This window comes from Argopecten irradians, chromosome 3 (genome assembly GCF_041381155.1).
Source record: "Argopecten irradians isolate NY chromosome 3, Ai_NY, whole genome shotgun sequence".
In the NCBI taxonomy this organism is placed as follows: Eukaryota; Metazoa; Mollusca; class Bivalvia; order Pectinida; family Pectinidae; genus Argopecten; species Argopecten irradians.
Window position 1 is genome coordinate 58762922 of NC_091136.1, and position 23899 is coordinate 58786820.

At 37.5% G+C, this 23899-nt stretch overlaps 1 protein-coding gene across 1 annotated transcript in view; it reads right to left on the bottom strand.

The window, feature by feature from the left end:
- The window catches only part of LOC138319225 (sprouty-related, EVH1 domain-containing protein 2-like), a 29898-nt gene extending 22154 nt beyond the window's left edge, over positions 1 to 7744 (bottom strand). Inside the window, exon 1 of the mRNA XM_069262214.1 lies at positions 7227 to 7744. Coding sequence (XP_069118315.1) covers positions 7227 to 7249 — 23 coding nt within the window. The 5' untranslated portion in view covers positions 7250 to 7744. The remainder of the gene's footprint in view (positions 1 to 7226) is intronic.
- Between the last annotated feature and the right edge of the window lie 16155 nt (positions 7745 to 23899).

The following is a 23899-nucleotide window of genomic DNA, read 5'->3' on the forward strand; positions in this document are numbered from 1 at the left end:
ATCAGAAACAGTGTATGTTAATTTGCAATAATATTATTAAGTTGCAATAATATGTTAAAATATCCATTGACCAAGTGACAAGTGTGTGATAAAACATGCTGGGTGGAGAATAAAATATGATAATGAATCCCCTACAAAGGTGAGACACGTATAGCAGTATCCCACGTGCACTGTCTCAAATAACTTGTCAATGTAACTAATGATTGTATTGATGACTATAAAAGTACCAGCTGTATTTGAGTCATTTAAATTTCTGTACAGCCAAATATGCGTTGGTGGGGTCAATGGTGACTGTTGCATTAAAATCACACTAGTACTGTACATGTTCATGTGGCATATTATAAACAATAATCACAAAAACATCATCATTTTATGAATACTTGACTTTCATACTCAATTCTATGACTACTGATATTACTTTACGTTGATAATTGCCAAAATAAGTTCTACAGACATGTATTTATCAGTCTTTATTTGGAGATATCTTGAGGGGAATGAAATCCAGATCATCTGCAGAAAAATCACCAGCCTAAGATACATGTCCGAACAGTGGCGCAATTCACCAGCTAAGATACATGTCCGAACAGTGGTGCAATTCACCAGCCTAAGATACATGTCCGAACAGTGGCGCAATTCACCAGCCTAAGATACATGTCCAAACAGTGGCGCAATTCACCAGCCTAAGATACATGTCCGAATAGTGGCGCAATTCACCAGCCTAAGATGCATATCTGAACAGTGGCCCAATTTATCTTATGTAAATGGTAAATGCAAAAGTTTTACACTATTTACCAATTAAACCCAACCAAACCAAATAGTTGCCATTCGTGATCAACCTAACAAACTATACAAAATATACAATAATCAATAACGTGTTAATCCCATATATACAAATCAATGATAATTTGTATTGCTGTAACGATCTTTTTAAAGGCCCATTACCTTTCCAAAACGGCTTTTAATTTTTAAAATGGGAATGTAAAACGAGATCGATAATTTTGTAGAGTCGCAAAAGTTATTAATTCATCTTTAATACTACACTCATCCTCATCTTATTTAAATTTTAACTTAAATAAATAAAATGTTAATTTTCATAACGCGGGTCGTCTTATGTTTCCCGCCGTCGTCCTAAATACCGCACAGTAGTTGAATATTACTGCGTCAGACGGCAAAACAGCGAAATGAATCTCCACAGTTATCATTTTTACGCAGGAAATCTTGCATATGTTTGATGTTGTTACCTCATCTTAGGCCATGGATAGGCATTTTCTTTTGTTATTAGTGTTTTTACGAAACCTTTAAATTTTGCTTCGGAAAGGTAGTGGGCCTTTAAGGGGACAATTCAATGAGGCTAATTCTCTAACATAACCACAAAGCAAAATATGACATAAATGTATTATTCTACAATCCTTATGAAACATATAATAAGAAATATTGACAAATTTCACGATATAGTTAAAAAGTATTTTGATTGATACTGTTGAAACTCCAAATCGTTGATCAATACGCTGTACCCATACCAGAGCCAAAGTCACGTATGTTAAACAAATGCAATACATAACCACTGAGGAGTTGATGAAATTAGTTTTAAACAATAACATGCTTCTAATAAGGTAAACACACTTCTGGCCTGTAAAAGCCATTTGAGTAGTTCTAGACAAAAATTTCTTTACAACACTTGCAAGGGCCAGGGTTCAAAATACAATTCCAAGACATCCGCCCACTATGTGTAATGGCGGATAGTAAGCGAGTTTGAACACTTCACATACATTTCACTACAGTGGACTTTTCTGGCATATCACAGTAATACCAATCTAATTTTTAATACAACTGGTTTGTTTCTGAAATATGTGCAAATTTTAATGTACTCTTAAGACTGAATTTTCCCTTTCATGTTTTGCAAGAAACAGTCGTTCTTCTATCATTACATAACTACACTCCTAATCACTGTTAGCTTTTGCATTTGTGTTTAGTTTCTAATTGCTGCTGCAGACCTTTGTCCCTACTACAGGCCCTAAAGGAGCCAGTACACTGGCCTTCTGTGAACCTTATAACAATCACTTCCTGTTCAACTTGAACAGAAGCATGTGGATGTCCTGCTTTTAAGTGACACCAACACAGTACTGTATCCATGTACAGGACCCTCTTTTTCTTATACTTGAACAGCCAATCGTGTGAAATGATTTGTAATGTAAACAGATGCAAAGAGTCTACTCATCAAAGGTCAACCAGGAAAAGTACCAATATCACAACAGTTACATATGTGTTGTATTGAATTCAATTCAATTACAGATCAAAGTAAAAAATAGGGGACTCAATATAAAACCTGTCAATATACAAATTGATCTTGTTTAATCTGCAGCTACCATATAATACAATGTACAAAACCAGTTATCTGATCAACAATATGCTGTTAGCCTGTTACAATTGGTAGGTACTGGTAGAATCTCTTAATCATTAATCTATATCTCACAAAATAATGTCCATACATGAGTGTAACATAATTACATCAATTCATACAATGTTTTGTATGTGTTTAAATCATATGAAATCTAATTTTCCAGTTGATTATATTGTACTACTGAAAGTAAATACACAGAAATATCTCAACAAAGCAAATGTATTTCAATTGTTAATATATATGTAAAACAAAGCTTGGCAATTTTCATATCTCAACAAAGACTTCATACAATAGTTCAGGAAAACATGAAGCAGACCAAGGGAGGAATCAGTAGGTGACACTAGACACAAGTGGTAAAGACCAACCGGAAGTCCTTTGTGCCGATGATTGAAATCTGCCACCGAGTAGTAGAGTGTGACATATAGAGGGATCTCTGGCCGCCAATGACAACTCAAGTGTCAGACTCAGGACTCCATGATCAATGTGATAAGGTGTCATAATGAAAAAGACAACTTTTGTGCAGTTGGTGGGAACAATTTGAATGTGTCAATCTAAACATAACTAAGAAAGGTGTTTGGTTCCCCTTATGTACATTATTCAGCTCAAACTGTTGTACTTTCGAGTTTCAATGTGACTAGAACGTTTATATACATGCATGTCATAAACAATGGTCATGGACTAAAGTTACAGTGGTACCAAAATCAAGTTGATGTCTCCATGAAATCTAATGCAAGAAATACTCAGGTTGTCAGAAATTTGGCTATGACAGTATTATTTCATTAGAGTTTTTACGTGTTAATGTATACAAACATAATGACCAAATGACAACAGTTGTCAGTTTGATTACAGCATTAGACATATCCTGTCATTAAATGTCCATGATTCATAAGAAATTCTTCATTTGTATGATATAAACTTCTTTATGGATGGACTTCCGGTGTCAGTAGCTCTCCTCAAGTTCATCGTTTGCAAGCTTTTTTGGAAGTAGCCTCTTGTATGGCACAAAGTACAGAGATATAAACAAAGGGTTACTTCTCGGGTTTACAGTCCAATTGAGACCCACTATTTACCATTAAAAGAGTAAAAATATTTCATAAATCATAATGTTATTAACTTTGTTGACAACCGAATTCAAAAATGTTTGAAACATAATTAATCAAGGGTTGAATGCAACCAATATAGGTTTTTGATCATTTACATGTAGTTGCTCGACTGTATTAATAGATTTAAGCTTCTAGCTTTTCAGTGAGTTTTATCTACAAAGATAAAATAACTATATATATATGAAGTTAATTTGGTGTCTGGTATATTTTTAGTGGCATTTTACATTATAATATATAACAAATTCAAATTCAAATCAATATATATATAATTGCAAAGAACCCTTAATAATCTGGACACCTTCATTCCTAGACTAACTGTACTGTTTACAAGTCTTCTGGACTGCCAAATAACGTGTTCTTAGTCAATTTGTAACATTAAGGTATTCCGTTCCCTGACATTTTCGTCCATTTTCACATTATCAGTGTCCAGGTTAAAGAGGTCCACTGTATCTAGTCCATTAATTAGTGATTTACTGGATTATAATTATCAGTCCAACACTGGCATACTAAAACCTTACAGTATATATGTTACTATCATGATGTTTGAGAATTGAGATGCTCCCACATTAAACTAATTATATAAGCAAAACACCTTTAGCTTGTCAAATTAGATTTACTTAAATGTGTAATGATTCATATTGAGATACACTCTGAATTAATTATAATACGCATATGTTGCAAGACAACTTGTTCTATTTAAAGCAGATAAAATCTGAAATGATTAAAATCTAAAACAAAGACTGCTGAACAAAACTATTTGATAATACTTATTCCTACAAAGCACAATTATAGTTTATCAAAATTAATAACCTTCACCATGTGATAGCTAGCCTACAGAGATTCCAAACAATAACTAGTGATTTTATGTGATAGGAATACCAAATAGTTAACACAATTAATTTGATAAATTAAGAACAATAAACTGCTTTTCCTTGACAATGAATATTCATGATATCAAGTTGTCCTTTTCTTATATTATATCACTAGTCTACTAATTTTCAGTTGTATTATATATACCAGCACATATTTGTATCACTGTTGAAAATTTTCAAATCTATCATATATATTACTGATTTCAGTGTCCTGTATCTGGAATATAATTTATCATAATGTGCACATTGTATTGATATTGTATTGGTTGTTTAATATATGACAAAGTTTATCAATGGACATATGCAATGTCCTGAAGCTGCAATAAATTTTGTTACCATTTATCATTATTTAATATCCATATATATAACATATATACCGACTGAACTTCAGACTTTATTTCAAGCAAACGGATTTTGCCATTTAATTACATGTAAATTTTGATAAACAAGTACAGAGGACTCCACATAATCGAATAACGGTTATTCGAATATTTCGGTTATTTGCATAAAATTCTGCGGTCCCGATTTTTTCCTTCTTTATCTTTGTTTTTCAACTCCGTGTATTTGCATAGACTTTTACATGACCTCCGGTTATTTGAATAAAATATTTGGGAAATTCTAAAAATAAAATCGAATATTTTTCAATGTTGCAATATATTTTTAGCGAAATTCGCCGATATATGTTTCAAGATACTTCGCTTTTACTAGAAATCATCCTGGTAACAGATTAACGTTATAGTATGGCTTGTTATTTTATGCATGAATCTGCAAAGGTATTCGACGCTGTTACGATTTACATTAGCAGCGGTTGATCATAACTTTAGTATATTCACTGACTCAAACATCTAATTAACGCATTTGCATTTTCAAATATGTTTATTTATTAACGTAACGTACCTTAGTTCGCGATCGGTTGGAGAAACCATGCTTCCTTACAACAATCGCCATTCATGAGTAGTCTCGTTCAACCAGAGTCTTGTTGACTACGACAGACATGTGCGTATCAAGCGTCTCGTTGAACGAGACATAAAAGCATGCAAAGTCGCAAGTTTCGTACAGTATGTAAGCTTAGGATACAAAAGATACTTGCTACGTTGTTTCATTGCTACTTGAATATGCATTAATTTCTGAAATGTTATCAAGCTATTCATCGTATAGATCAACAATACAGGGGAAATTCTCAAAACACATTTAGGTCGAGTGAACGCATGGCTTCATCACCTGCCGCCATTTTCGAATTCATATGCACATGTTAAAAACAACACTACTAGTTGATCGGCACTTTGAAGTTTAATCACGATCGTAAGTTCATTTTGCCAGGCAAATGTACGTAAATTTGTTTATTATTTAGGTTCAGAATTGTAGACACAAATCCAATCCTGTTTAGTAGAATCTAATTGCATTTGATATCGATCGTTTAGCTGTTTCTCAAATATTCACGTGTCGATCTAACGTAAACAAGAATCTAATATTGGAATATTTTTTGTTATTAAACAATTAAAATCGATTTACAGCTTCGAAAATAATTACTTGTTGTTCGTTTTAAGTGTAAAAAATTTACGTATTTATCAAAAAAACGAAACGATATCTATTTGCCTATTCACATACATATGTGTGGGGTCAAACGGAGGTGCAAAATGTCATCTCCGCCTATTCGAATACTCCGGTTATTTGCATATTTTCTTCTGGAAAATGACCTATGCAAATAAGCGGAATCCTCTGTATTGCACACCACTCAGTAGGCCTATATATATTTTTAAGTCCCAAAGTGATTGGTCACACTGATCTGCATATAATCCATTTATAACACTGCCATTAAAGAAAAATAAAGAATATTTCATTTTATTTAATTATGTTAAAACTTGTCAGCAACAATACAATTTCATTTAAAAACAAATGCCTGAGCCTGGTGTTTCCAAATTTAAAGGAGGAAATAATTATTGTGTTTCCGGCGAATAACAAACACTTATAAATATAATATATGTGTACCTTTGGCTTCACACACACACAGAGATATATATATATAAATACATGGTACATTATTTCATATCACATCTTGTCTATTATCAATTATATTTTTAAATGTAATGAATGATGGAATAAAAATAGTTTAATGAATTACAACGGTATTAACATTCTAAAGTTGATTTTTTAATTACTCTTAAAACGAAATAAAAGTTATTCAGTTATTGTAAACAATTGCATTTGAAAATCTCCGTTACAGCATGTAAAACTCCGTGTCGAAATACGGAATTAAATAGCTCAAGCTCTTGGTCAAACGAGCAGGTCACTGAACACTGCCATAAAGCCAGCACTTCGACTTTGTGTCAGAATTAGGTCACTCAATATATTCAACAGAATAGTCAATAAATATCTACAACGTAACTGAAATAACCATCAAACAAACACTATTGTCATATACTTTTATCAACGTGAAATGGAATGTCCGTGAACAAGAATTACAACCTTTAGATTTCAGCATCAAACTGGACAGGCCTGCTTCAACACTGTTCGAGCCATTCATGGCTATTTATGAATGAACATTTTCACATCAATGCAAGCTGTCAGGAACTTGCAATACACATCATCCGAATACACGTGTTCAGAGCAATATTATGCTCTATAATTGACACAACAAACACATATAAAATATTCCGTTTTTGGGAGGACCACTACTCTAGTCTAAAACTATCACTCAATTTGAAATGAATAGATGTTTAGATGATGAACGAAGCAAGCCTCCATGTTGCGTGTTCGCTGTATCCAGCCGATACACGGCAGACGACAGGTCCAAATTTTACATTCCTGGAAAATAATCTGAACAGACAATAAGGAAATATATATACTTACTCCTTCGCTGGCGTTTCTGACATTTTTCATCCCTACATCCTAAATTGTTAATCTTATTCTTTAAATATCATCCTGCAATTCCCAGACAGGAAACGATATCGACAGAGTCATTTTTGAGCAATGTACTACGCGTTTGAAAATAGTCCAAAAACTGCCCGCATTTCGAAGATTAATCCATTTTACAATTAGGTATTAACTCCACTTCCTTCTTGGTAAACAAACAATTGAATTCCATATTCACGTTGCCGATAAACTCCAAAATAACGAATTATTATGAGATAGCGTAGGAATATTTCAGCCAATATGGCGTCGCTAGTTCACCTATAACACGGACTACTTCATATCGAATAATTCCTTTGCAAGTGCGCTGAAATATACTATGGGATATATGTGATTATATAAGTGATTTCTAGACATGAAGAAATGATGTATCAGTGTCTATACCTCTAGTATGTTAATACAAAATGTCATTATAGTTTCATTGTCTCTAAACATGAGGGGGTAAACCAAGGTACATTGATATTTCCCATGTAAATTATCCCGACCAAAATCTAGCCAATGGGATGTACGGTTGAGTACTAAGCTGCCCGCAAGACTGTCAATCATCATGTTCTGAATCAAAATGTCATTTTACTCTCCAGTAAGAACTATAGTGGTACCGGCGTGACGTCATTTGAGTCATCTCCTGTTAGTCCACGCCTACTTTTGGAGTGGTTTTTATTACAGTACAGCTCACAATCTTTTGTTTACACGAAAGGTCTGCTTATGAATGAACTTTGCGTTCGCACTGATCCATGACTCGCGCCTGTATGATGACCATACTATTTTAGTCCCTGTATGTACGGGAAGGTAGATTATAGATAGGATCTCGTGTTCTCGTATCAAAAACGTATTCATGTGTATCAAGTAAATGATGGTTGGGAAAGGCGATGTTTTAATTTAGATGATGCACATGAAACTACATATAATATACAGTTTTTATGTTCCGTGACATCCTATAGCTACATATCATATGACCTCCCATTATAAAATTTCTTACGGATTACCGTATAGACCTACAAAGACGTATATATACCACCAGACAGCTTTATAACAGTTATAAACAAAATAATTTCGAGATTAAACATTATCATAGTAAACTGACAAAATCCAATTGTGACAGCTCATTATTGATTTTGACAGGTGCTCTTAGAGCATTTAGTTATTGAACTACAATGTATGCATACACCACGAATTTAAATATCAACCAAATGCAAGTTAAATATACCCAGAAACATATATTTATCAACTGAATTTTATATGTTTCTGCCGTTATAGTGTGTAGCAAAGATTTAGATAGTAAATCTCTGATAGTAGAACAATGCTTTTTCTTCGGGCGTTAAACAAATATTCATATACATGGAAGACAATGATTGTCAGAAGACACCTACCACCCATAACAGGCTATATGGCTGTAGTTACAGTTAAGTGTAAGCTTTACATCTATATATAGCTAGTGCACTAGTAGCGCACTACATTTAAACTATACCGGTAGGTAAACTAGCATATAGATAGTGCACTTACCGTTACATTCAAGGATTTGAGAAGTGAGATCCTTGACTACACCCAACTGTAGTATCACAGGAGTTTAACTATCAGGGTAACGTTATCATCAATATCATTTTTAAACTAATCCTTTTACTCATATATTCTCCATAAACACATTTTAACAGAAATTACAGAAAATCTCTAAACTTAATCAAGGAATATCGAGGAACCTGTCCTGATTTCGGAATCTAAATAATGTTATTTATTATGTATCAATGATATGAATTTACCAAGAACCAGAATGATTGTCAGATGACCCTCCACCACTTGTAGCAGGCTGTATTCAGTACATAACGTTTTATGTATAACTAAATGCGAAAAAATAACATATATAACATTACAGGGTTTTGATATTTATTTATATTTCACAAAAAAAAACACCGCCACATTAAAAGGATGATGACCTATCTGTTTTGGTGTGCTCCAATGCATAGTTATATATTCTTTGGTGATCAATTTATCATTGAAAATATTTTGACGTTCAAACATTGTTATTGGTCTGGGGCAGATGTACTCCAACAAAATATGTTAGAGGTATAGCAGGACGACACACTTTTGATCATCACGTCGTCTCAGAAGTTTCTCAATATCGATGTCTAATATTATTGGATTAGGGCAGATGAAGCACATTACCATCAAAATGATAGAACATCAGAATAAAAATGTCTCGTATAAAAATCACCATCGTTTATATAAATGTACCACATATAAGCGACTTTTCGCTCAAACCTAAAACACATTACTTGATTATCCAATAAAAAATAAGAAATCTAGAATATTATGTCTAACATTACACAGCACATACCTATTTAACTATCATTATTTAATCACTTACTATATATGTGCTAGTAATAAATATTCTGAAAAAAACAATATTTTTATATATATCCTAAACGTTACTTTACTTTGTCCAATACAAACAGTGTTGAATGTACTGTGATTGGCCCAAGACCGACAACTCTTTCCAGAAACGGTTGTATATCGTTCAGTTGAAAATAAAAATAAATTCATATCCACCAACATGATCCTTTACTAGGAAACTATCACAGAATCAAAGCATGAATGGTATTATTAAATCAGATGACGTTGAAGAATGAGGAACACTTAAGGATGAATATTAGACCAGGGGCGTAGGAAGCGGGGGGGGGGGGGGGGGGGGCAACTCCCCCCCCCCCCGTTCCGCAGGACGGGGGGGGGGGGCAAACATGTCTTTTTGCCCCCCCCCCCCCCCCCCCCCCCATTTTCGCCGACTGAAATTTTCTAAAAATGCTTATTTGAAAGAAAAAAGGGTCCTCCTGCACATTTTTCGTACTTCATTCTAGAAAATTTTCCGCTGCGCGGCGCATTTCCTAAAACGTTCAAGCACATAATGTCAATTCAATACACACAAACTAGACTAAAAATGTCCATCAAGGGATTCTATGTGCTATTTAAAAAAATGTCTCTTAAAAGATCAATTTGTTTATATGTCTTAGCGAGACAATTAATTCATTTTTTTTATGTTACACAACAATGTGCCGATGGTGTGAAGCCGGTATATTCAGATCGAGAAGGGTTGCATAATGTTATGACGACACAATTATCATTTCTAAATGCAGGTAGCTTTAAATCGAAAAATTACCATGTTAAGAACGCTTTATAATCATTAAACTTTATCGTAAAACTCATCTCAGCCATTCTAAATCGTAATTTTTTTCCCCGGGGGAGACCCCCGGACCCCACTAACACCAAATTCTCGCGCCTTTGGGCGCTCGCAAATTCATCAAAATGCATCGTAAAACTCATCTCAGCCATTCTAAATCGTAATTTTTTTCCCGGGGGAGACCCCCGGACCCCCCTAACACCAAATTCTCACGCCTTTGGGCGCTCGCAAATTCATCAAAATGCATCGTAAAAATCATCTAAGCCATTCTAAATCGTAATTTTTTTCCCGGGGGAGACCCCCGGACCCCCCAAACACCAAAATCTCGCGCTGTCGGGCGATCGCAAAATCATCAAAATACATAAAACTAATCCCGGGGGTCACCGTCAGACCCTAATAAAACACCAAAATCTCGCGCCTTCGACGCTCACACGCTAATTCGGCCAATTTGCGTATTCGTTAATTTCCTTTTAGCGACCCCACTGTCTATAAATGTGTACAAGGATTAAATTTAGTGATATATGAAAAATGAACATAAAGCATATATTATATGGTTGGGAGTTGAATTAATCTCCTCCTGTAGGTGTGGCGGGGGGGGGGGGGGGGGGGGGGTGGGGGGGGTTACAAAATATTGAGGACCTTTGCCCCCCCATGACGTTTCATCTTCCTACGCCACTGTAGACCACAAATTTTAAATAAGAATGTAACACTATCACTTAAGGTACCGTACACCGGATATTGGTATCGACGAGGCGGTTGCCTGTCACAACAAGGGTAATTTTTGCAATGTTTTTTTTTCAGTTTTAATGTAATGAATGTATCTGTAACTATTGTCGTGTTCAAGCTTATTATATATCGCGTCCGTATGCGATCTATCAACCCCCAGCGTGATATATTTATTGAGGAATAGACAGGAATCCAGGGTCACCTGGAGGGTGGGGGGGGGGGGGGGGGGGGGGGTTCTGCAATGAAAACGACTGTGAACTATTGTTCGTGATATTGAATTACTAGATATTTCCCGGTTACCATATTTGGGTTGTATAGACGGTTTATGATATGGTTCCCACAGTGATCATCATTGACGAAATAATTCTGATAGAGACAAAACCACGATGAGAATGAACTTAGTGGATACAGCCGACTAAACATTTCGTGAAAAAGAGACAAGACTTATAAGACGAGGTTTTATACTTAAAGGCTTTTGAGCGAAGACCGACGATAATAATCCGGACCCCTTTTCAAGTTATGAAACAAAAACACCACGGTAATGACTTATGGACTAATTGCTTCCAATTAATAGAATGCAAACATTATTTCTGTAGTGTTATAGATAGCTAAAGAAGCATCAATCCTTAACACCCATCCCAATACTACTGAGCTCCGTTTATCCGTTCCCCGTCAGCCATCCACACCCATCCCAATACTACTGACCTCCGTTTATCCGTTCCCCGTCAGCCATCCACACCCTCCCCAATATACTACTGAGCTCCGTTTATCCGTTCCCCGTCAGCCATCCACACCCTCCCCAATATACTACTGACCTCCGTTTATCCGTTCCCCGTCAGCCATCCACACCCTTCCCAATACTATTGAGCTCCGTTTATCCATTCCCCGTCAGCCATCCACACCCTCCCCAATACTATTGAGCTCAATTTATCTATTCCCTGTCAGCCATCCACACCCTTCCCAATACTATTGAGCTCCGTTTATCCGTTTCCCGTCAGCCATCCACACCCATCCCAATACTACTGAGCTCCGTTTATCCGTTCCCCGTCAGCCATCCACACCCTTCCCAATACTATTGAGCTCCGTTTATCCGTTCCCCGTCAGCCATCCACACCCTCCCCAATATACTACTGACCTCCGTTTATCCATTCCCCGTCAGCCATCCACACCCTCCCCAATACTATTGAGCTCAATTTATCTATTCCCTGTCAGCCATCCACACCCTTCCCAATACTATTGAGCTCCGTTTATCCGTTTCCCGTCAGCCATCCACACCCTTCCCAATACTATTGAGCTCTGTTTATCCATTCCCCGTCAGCCATCCACACCCTTCCCAATACTATTGAACTTCCTTATCCGTTCCCCCTCAGCCATCCACACCCTCCCCAATACTATTGAGCTCAATTTATCTATTCCCTGTCAGCCATCCACACCCTTCCCAATACTATTGAGCTCCGTTTATCCGTTTCCCGTCAGCCATCCACACCCATCCCAATACTACTGAGCTCCGTTTATCCGTTCCCCGTCAGCCATCCACACCCTTCCCAATACTATTGAGCTCCGTTTATCCGTTCCCCGTCAGCCATCCACACCCTTCCCAATACTATTGAGCTCCGTTTATCCATTCCCCGTCAGCCATCCACACCCTCCCCAATACTATTGAACTTCCTTATCCGTTCCCCCTCAGCCATCCACACCCTCCCCAATACAATTTAGCTTCCTTATCCGTTCCCCTCAGCCAATCACACCCTTCCCAATACTATTGAGCTTCCTTATCCGTTCCCCCTCAGCCATCCACACCCTCCCCAATACTATTGAGCTTCCTTATCCGTTCCCCGTCAGCCATCCACACCCTTCCCAATACTACTGAGCTCAATTTATCTATTCCCTGTCAGCCATCCACACCCTTCCCAATACTATTGAGCTCAATTTATCCATTCCCCGTCAGCCATCCACACCCTTCCCAATACTATTGAGCTCAATTTATCTATTCCCTGTCAGCCATCCACACCCTCCCCAATACAATTTAGCTTCCTTATCCGTTCCCCTCAGCCAATCACACCCTTCCCAATACTATTGAGCTTCCTTATCCGTTCCCCCTCAGCCATCCACACCCTCCCCAATACAATTTAGCTTCCTTATCCGTTCCCCTCAGCCAATCACACCCTTCCCAATACTATTGAGCTTCCTTATCCGTTCCCCCTCAGCCATCCACACCCTCCCCAATACTATTGAGCTTCCTTATCCGTTCCCCGTCAGCCATCCACACCCATCCCAATACTACTGAGCTCAATTTATCTATTCCCTGTCAGCCATCCACACCCTTCCCAATACTATTGAGCTCAATTTATCTATTCCCTGTCAGCCATCCACACCCTTCCCAATACTATTGAGCTCAATTTATCCATTCCCCGTCAGCCATCCACACCCTTCCCAATACTATTGAGCTCAATTTATCTATTCCCTGTCAGCCATCCACACCCTTCCCAATACTATTGAGCTCCGTTTCTCCATTCCCCGTCAGCCATCCACACCCTTCCCAATATACTACTGAGCTCCGTTTATCCGTTCCCCGTCAGCCATCCACACCCTTCCCAATACTATTGAGCTCCGTTTATACATTCCCCGTCAGCCATCCACACCCTTCCCAATACTATTGAGCTCCGTTTATCCATTCCCCGTCAGCCATCCACACCCTTCCCAATACAATTGAGCTTCCTTATCCGTTCCCCCTCAGCCATCCACACCCTTCCCAATACTATTGAGCTCCGTTTATCCATTCCCCGTCAGCCATCCACACCCTTCCCAATACAATTGAGCTTCCTTATCCGTTCCCCCTCAGCCATCCACACCCTTCCCAATACTATTGAGCTTCCTTATCCGTTCCCCGTCAGCCATCCACACCCTTCCCAATACTACTGAGCTCCATTTATCCGCTCCCCCCTCAGCCATCCACACCCTTCCCAATACTATTGAGCTCCGTTTATCCGTTCCCCGTCAGCCATCCACACCCTTCCCAATACTATTGAACTCCGATTATCCGTTCCCCGTCAGCCATCCACACCCTTCCCAATACTATTGAGCTCCGTTTATCCATTCCCCGTCAGCCATCCACACCCTTCCCAATACTATTGAGCTCCGTTTATCCGTTCCCCGTCAGCCATCCACACCCTTCCCAATACTATTGAGCTCTGTTTATCCATTCCCGTCAGGCTACCACACCCTTCCCAATACAATTGAGCTCCGTTTATCCATTCCCCGTCAGCCATCCACACCCTTCCCAATACAATTGAACTCCGTTTATCCATTCCCCGTCAGGCTACCACATCCTTCCCAATACAATTGAGCTTCCTTATCCGTTCCCCCTCAGCCATCCACACCCTCCCCAATACAATTTAGCTTCCTTATCCGTTCCCCTCAGCCATCTACACCATCCCCAATACAATTGAGCTTCCTTATCCGTTCTCCCTTAGCCATCCACACCCTTCCCAATACAATTGAGCTCCGTTTATCCGTTCCCCGTCAGCCATTCACACCCGTTTCCAATACTATTGAGCTCCGTTTATCCATTCCCCGTCAGCCATCCACACCCTTCCCAATACTATTGAGCTCCTTTTATCCATTCCCCGTCAGCCATCCACACCCTTCCCAATACTATCGAGCCTCGTTCACCCATTCCCCCTCAGCCATTCACACTCTCCCCAATACTATTGAGCTTCCTTATCCGTTCCCCCTCAGCCATCCACACCCTTCCCAATACAATTGAGCTTCCTATCGTTCTCCCTCAGCCATCCACACCCTTCCCAATACTATTGAGCTTCCTTATCCGTTCCCCCTCAGCCATCCACACCCTTCCCAATACAATTGAGCTCCGTTTATCCGTTCCCCGTCAGCCATCCACACCCTTCCCAATACTATTGAGCTCCGTTTATCCATTCCCCGTCAGCCATCCACACTCTTCCCAATACTATTGAGCTCCGTTTATCCATTCCCCGTCAGCCATCCACACCCTTCCCAATACTATCGAGCCTCGTTCACCCCTTCCCCCTCAGCCATTCACACTCTCCCCAATACTATTGAGCTTCCTTATCCGTTCCCCCTCAGCCATCCACACCCTTCCCAATACTATTGAGCTTCCTTATCCGTTCCCCCTCAGCCATCCACACCCTTCCCAATACTATTGAGCTTCCTTATCCGTTCCCCCTCAGCCATCCACACCCTTCCCAATACTATTGAGCTTCCTTATCCGTTTCCCCTCAGCCATCCACACCCTTCCCAATACAATTGAGCTTCCTTATCCGTTTCCCCTCAGCCATCAACACCCTCCCCAATACTATTGAGCTTCCTTATCCGTTCCACCTCAGCCATCCACACCCTTCCCAATACAATTTAGCTTCCTTATCCGTTTCCCCTCAGCCATCCACACCATCCCCAATACAATTGAGCTTCCTTATCCGTTCTCCCTCCATCCTCCATATCCATAATAATGTTTTTGTGCCGCGTAAATCCTTTATTCGTTATCCTTCCACACCCATCACAATACAATACTATTGAGCTTCCTTAATCCGTTTTCTCTTCATCTTTCACATTTATCGCAATACTGTCGGGTTTCGTTAATCCGTACTCCGTCTTCGTCAATCTGTTCATTGTCAGTCCTCCACAACCATCAGAATGCTATTTGGTTTCGTTAATCCGTTCTCAGCCTTTGTTATTCCTTTCTCTGTCAATAATCCACATTTCACAACCATCACAATACTACTGAGCCTCGTTAATCCGCTCTTCGTTCATCTTATATTTATCAACATATTGGGAAACTTTGGTTTAGTTAATGAAATCGTTACAGTAATCTCACTGTTATCAATATTCTGTTAGGTATTCGTTCAACTGGGTGATAAGTCTAATCGTCTTATTACGGCTTGGTCCGTGGTACGAGGTCCGTGTGTACAGAGTGAATGTCTGTATAGTTATAGTCTTGCTCTTTTTATAGCATGTCGTTAAATACACAGAACAGCACAACCCAACCGGGCACATTATGATGACAATGGACAAACCAGTCGTCCCACTCACTTTTCGAGGAGAGAAACTGCCACTTTTATAGACTATAGTGTGTCTCGACCAGGAAAAGAAACGAGACTTCTGTTCTGTTTAGAGCGAACTTATTCGCAGAGAAGCATTGCATATATTAGACGCTCTCTGAAACACCAGACAACAAAGCTACAACTATTGTAAAACTCTTCAAAGGAAGAGGATGGAGGTGTGGAGAAGAAACAGGGTTGCTAACTCTCGCGTTTGTACTGGGGTATCTGGCGATACTAGAACAATTCTTCCCTATGCCAAGTAAAACATTTAAATACATAATTAAACTATCGGTACACATGTCTAGATTAGCAAATAGTTCTCGAACACTGATAAGTAGTATGCCTTGTTAAATTCGACAATTTACTATAAGCCTAAGAAGCCGCTCCCCGTACACAGCACATCGCCTTTGTTTACGGAATGTATCAAGGATTGCCGACCAAATTGCCGAACAAAACAACATATACTCCAAATAATTGTTTCATCTAATTGAGACGGATAAAACAGTCTGAATTAACATTCTGTATCAAGGATTTCCTGACTTTGTCATCAAGGTTTCAACTCTATCTAATGGACGAACAAGCCTGTATCAATTAACATCAAGCCAGAATGCCGAACCAAGCATTATTATCTCTAATTGCTTCATAAAAGAGGATTCGTTAAAACATCCTGTATCATGAAGAAATTGATGCCGAGGTAATCCTGTATCCCTTCAGGATTGCCCAAAACTTCCTACACTAAGCATTCTTTATTAGGATCATTATCGGTATATTACATTATCTAAGTTTGCCAAAGCATTTGTATCTCAAGAATCGCCGAACAGTTTGCCGCAAGCAGTTGAACTTTAGACACACAAATAACAAAATCGACTAATACACAAAGTCTATCTCGGGTTAGACACACAAATAACAAAATCGACTAATACACAAAGTCTATCTCGGGTTAGACACACAAATAACAAAATCGACTATGTACACAAAGTCTATCTCGGGTTAGACACACAAATAACAAAATCGACTAATACACAAAGTCTATCTCGGGTTAGACACACAAATAACAAAATCGACTAATACACAAAGTCTATCTCGGGTTAGACACACAAATAACAAAATCGACTAATGTACACAAAGTCTATCTCGGGTTAGACACACAAATAACAAAATCGACTAATACACAAAGTCTATCTCGGGTTAGACACACAAATAACAAAATCGACTAATACACAAAGTCTATCTCGGGTTAGACACACAAATAACAAAATCGACTAATACACAAAGTCTATCTCGGGTTAGACACACAAATAACAAAATCGACTAATACACAAAGTCTATCTCGGGTTAGACACACAAATAACAAAATCGACTAATACACAAAGTCTATCTCGGGTTAGACACACAAATAACAAAATCGACTAATACACAAAGTCTATCTCGGGTTAGACACACAAATAACAAAATCGACTAATACACAAAGTCTATCTCGGGTTAGACACACAAATAACAAAATCGACTAATACACAAAGTCTATCTCGGGTTAGACACACAAATAACAAAATCGACTATGTACACAAAGTCTATCTCGGGTTAGACACACAACTAACAAAATCGACTAATACACAAAGTCTATCTCGGGTTAGACACACAAATAACAAAATCGCCTAATACACAAAGTCTATCTCGGGTTAGACACACAAATAACAAAATCGACTATATATGTACACAAAGTCTATCTCGGGTTAGACACACAAATAACAAAATCGACTAATACACAAAGTCTATCTCGGGTTAGACACACAAATAACAAAATCGACTAATACACAAAGTCTATCTCGGGTTAGACACACAAATAACAAAATCGACTAATACACAAAGTCTATCTCGGGTTAGACACACAAATAACAAAATCGACTAATACACAAAGTCTATCTCGGGTTAGACACACAAATAACAAAATCGACTAATACACAAAGTCTATCTCGGGTTAGACACACAAATAACAAAATCGACTAATACACAAAGTCTATCTCGGGTTAGACACACAAATAACAAAATCGACTAATACACAAAGTCTATCTCGGGTTAGACACACAAATAACAAAATCGACTAATACACAAAGTCTATCTCGGGTTAGACACACATTAAATAACAAAATCGACTAATACACAAAGTCTATCTCGGGTTAGACACACAAATAACAAAATCGACTAATACACAAAGTCTATCTCGGGTAGACACACAAATAACAAAATCGACTAATACACAAAGTCTATCTCGGGTTAGACACACAAATAACAAAATCGACTAATACACAAAGTCTATCTCGGGTTAGACACACAAATAACAAAATCGACTAATACACAAAGTCTATCTCGGGTTAGACACACAAATAACAAAATCGACTAATACACAAAGTCTATCTCGGGTTAGACACATAATAACAAAATCGACTAATACACAAAGTCTATCTCGGGTTAGACACACAAATAACAAAATCGACTAATACACAAAGTCTATCTCGGGTTAGACACACAAATAACAAAATCGACTAATACACAAAGTCTATCTCGGGTTAGACACACAAATAACAAAATCGACTAATACACAAAGTCTCTATCTCGGGTTAGACACACAAATAACAAAATCGACTAATACACAAAGTCTATCTCGGGTTAGACACACAAATAACAAAATCGACTAATACACAAAGTCTATCTCGGGTTAGACACACAAATAACAAAATCGACTAATACACAAAGTCTATCTCGGGTTAGACACACAAATAACAAAATCGACTAATACACAAAGTCTATCTCGGGTTAGACACACAAATAACAAAATCGACTAATACACAAAGTCTATCTCGGGTTAGACACACAAATAACAAAATCGACTAATACACAAAGTCTATCTCGGGTTAGACACACAAATAACAAAATCGACTAATACACAAAGTCTATCTCGGGTTAGACACACAAATAACAAAATCGACTAATACACAAAGTCTATCTCGGGTTAGACACACAAATAACAAAATCGACTAATACACAAAGTCTATCTCGGGTTAGACACACAAATAACAAAATCGACTAATACACAAAGTCTATCTCGGGTTAGACACACAAATAACAAAATCGACTAATACACAAAGTCTATCTCGGGTTAGACACACAAATAACAAAATCGACTAATACACAAAGTCTATCTCGGGTTAGACACACAAATAACAAAATCGACTAATGTACACAAAGTCTATCTCGGGTTAGACACACAAATAACAAAATCGACTAATACACAAAGTCTATCTCGGGTTAGACACACAAATAACAAAATCGACTAATACACAAAGTCTATCTCGGGTTAGACACACAAATAACAAAATCGACTAATACACAAAGTCTATCTCGGGTTAGACACACAAAATAACAAAATCGACTAATACACAAAGTCTATCTCGGGTTAGACACACAAATAACAAAATCGACTAATACACAAAGTCTATCTCGGGTTAGACACACAAATAACAAAATCGACTAATACACAAAGTCTATCTCGGGTTAGACACACAAATAACAAAATCGACTAATACACAAAGTCTATCTCGGGTTAGACACACAAATAACAAAATCGACTAATACACAAAGTCTATCTCGGGTTAGACACACAAATAACAAAATCGACTAATACACAAAGTCTATCTCGGGTTAGACACACAAATAACAAAATCGACTAATACACAAAGTCTATCTCGGGTTAGACACACAAATAACAAAATCGACTAATACACAAAGTCTATCTCGGGTTAGACACACAAATAACAAAATCGACTAATACACAAAGTCTATCTCGGGTTAGACACACAAATAACAAAATCGACTAATACACAAAGTCTATCTCGGGTTAGACACACAAATAACAAAATCGACTAATACACAAAGTCTATCTCGGGTTAGACACACAAATAACAAAATCGACTAATACACAAAGTCTATCTCGGGTTAGACACACAAATAACAAAATCGACTAATACACAAAGTCTATCTCGGGTTAGACACACAAATAACAAAATCGACTAATACACAAAGTCTATCTCGGGTTAGACACACAAATAACAAAATCGACTAATACACAAAGTCTATCTCGGGTTAGACACACAAATAACAAAATCGACTAATACACAAAGTCTATCTCGGGTTAGACACATAATAACAAAATCGACTAATACACAAAGTCTATCTCGGGTTAGACACACAAATAACAAAATCGACTAATACACAAAGTCTATCTCGGGTTAGACACACAAATAACAAAATCGACTAATACACAAAGTCTATCTCGGGTTAGACACACAACACAAGATATATGTACACAAAGTCTATCTCGGGTTAGACACACAAATAACAAAATCGACTAATACACAAAGTCTATCTCGGGTTAGACACACAAATAACAAAATCGACTAATACACAAAGTCTATCTCGGGTTAGACACACAAATAACAAAATCGACTAATACACAAAGTCTATCTCGGGTTAGACACACAAATAACAAAATCGACTAATACACAAAGTCTATCTCGGGTTAGACACACAAATAACAAAATCGACTAATACACAAAGTCTATCTCGGGTTAGACACACACAAATAACAAAATCGACTAATACACAAAGTCTATCTCGGGTTAGACACACAAATAACAAAATCGACTAATACACAAAGTCTATCTCGGGTTAGACACACAAATAACAAAATCGACTAATACACAAAGTCTATCTCGGGTTAGACACACAAATAACAAAATCGACTAATACACAAAGTCTATCTCGGGTTAGACACACAAATAACAAAATCGACTAATACACAAAGTCTATCTCGGGTTAGACACACAAATAACAAAATCGACTAATACACAAAGTCTATCTCGGGTTAGACACACAAATAACAAAATCGACTAATACACAAAGTCTATCTCGGGTTAGACACACAAATAACAAAATCGACTAATACACAAAGTCTATCTCGGGTTAGACACACAAATAACAAAATCGACTAATACACAAAGTCTATCTCGGGTTAGACACACAAATAACAAAATCGACTAATACACAAAGTCTATCTCGGGTTAGACACACAAATAACAAAATCGACTAATACACAAAGTCTATCTCGGGTTAGACACACAAATAACAAAATCGACTAATACACAAAGTCTATCTCGGGTTAGACACACAAATAACAAAATCGACTAATACACAAAGTCTATCTCGGGTTAGACACACAAATAACAAAATCGACTAATACACAAAGTCTATCTCGGGTTAGACACACAAATAACAAAATCGACTAATACACAAAGTCTATCTCGGGTTAGACACACAAATAACAAAATCGACTATACACAAAGTCTATCTCGGGTTAGACACACAAATAACAAAATCGACTATGTACACAAAGTCTATCTCGGGTAGACACATAAATAACAAAATCGACTAATACACAAAGTCTATCTCGGGTTAGACACACAAATAACAAAATCGACTAATACACAAAGTCTATCTCGGGTTAGACACACAAATAACAAAATCGACTAATACACAAAGTCTATCTCGGGTTAGACACACAAATAACAAAATCGACTAATACACAAAGTCTATCTCGGGTTAGACACACAAATAACAAAATCGACTAATACACAAAGTCTATCTCGGGTTAGACACACAAATAACAAAATCGACTAATACACAAAGTCTATCTCGGGTTAGACACACAAATAACAAAATCGACTAATACACAAAGTCTATCTCGGGTTAGACACACAAATAACAAAATCGACTAATACACAAAGTCTATCTCGGGTTAACACACAAATAACAAAATAGACTAATACACAAAGTCTATCTCGGGTAAGACACATAAATAACAAAATCGACTAATACACAAAGTCTATCTCGGGTTAGACACACAAATAACAAAATCGACTAATACACAAAGTCTATCTCGGGTTAGACACACAAATAACAAAATCGACTAATACACAAAGTCTATCTCGGGTTAGACACACAAATAACAAAATCGACTAATACACAAAGTCTATCTCGGGTTAGACACACAAATAACAAAATCGACTAATACACAAAGTCTATCTCGGGTTAGACACACAAATAACAAAATCGACTAATACACAAAGTCTATCTCGGGTTAGACACACAAATAACAAAATCGACTAATACACAAAGTCTATCTCGGGTTAGACACACAAATAACAAAATCGACTAATACACAAAGTCTATCTCGGGTTAGACACACAAATAACAAAATCGACTAATACACAAAGTCTATCTCGGTTTAGACACACAAATAACAAAATCGACTAATACACAAAGTCTATCTCGGGTTAGACACACAAATAACAAAATCGACTAATACACAAAGTCTATCTCGGGTTAGACACACAAATAACAAAATCGACTAATACACAAAGTCTATCTCGGGTTAGACACACAAATAACAAAATCGACTAATACACAAAGTCTATCTCGGGTTAGACACACAAATAACAAAATCGACTATGTACACAAAGTCTATCTCGGGTTAGACACACAAATAACAAAATCGACTAATACACAAAGTCTATCTCGGGTTAGACACACAAATAACAAAATCGACTAATACACAAAGTCTATCTCGGGTTAGACACACAAATAACAAAATCGACTAATACACAAAGTCTATCTCGGGTTAGACACACAAATAACAAAATCGACTAATACACAAAGTCTATCTCGGGTTAGACACACAAATAACAAAATCGACTAATACACAAAGTCTATCTCGGGTTAGACACACAAATAACAAAATCGACTAATACACAAAGTCTATCTCGGGTTAGACACACAAATAACAAAATCGACTAATACACAAAGTCTATCTCGGGTTAGACACACAAATAACAAAATCGACTAATACACAAAGTCTATCTCGGGTTAGACACACAAATAACAAAATCGACTAATACACAAAGTCTATCTCGGGTTAGACACACAAATAACAAAATCGACTAATACACAAAGTCTATCTCGGGTTAGACACACAAATAACAAAATCGACTAATACACAAAGTCTATCTCGGGTTAGACACACAAATAACAAAATCGACTAATACACAAAGTCTATCTCGGGTTAGACACACAAATAAACAAAATCGACTAATACACAAAGTCTATCTCGGGTTAGACACACAAATAACAAAATCGACTAATACACAAAGTCTATCTCGGGTTAGACACACAAATAACAAAATCGACTAATACACAAAGTCTATCTCGGGTTAGACACACAAATAACAAAATCGACTAATACACAAAGTCTATCTCGGGTTAGACACACAAATAACAAAATCGACTAATACACAAAGTCTATCTCGGGTTAGACACACAAATAACAAAATCGACTAATACACAAAGTCTATCTCGGGTTAGACACACAAATAACAAAATCGACTAATACACAAAGTCTATCTCGGGTTAGACACACAAATAACAAAATCGACTAATACACAAAGTCTATCTCGGGTTAGACACACAAATAACAAAATCGACTAATACACAAAGTCTATCTCGGGTTAGACACACAAATAACAAAATCG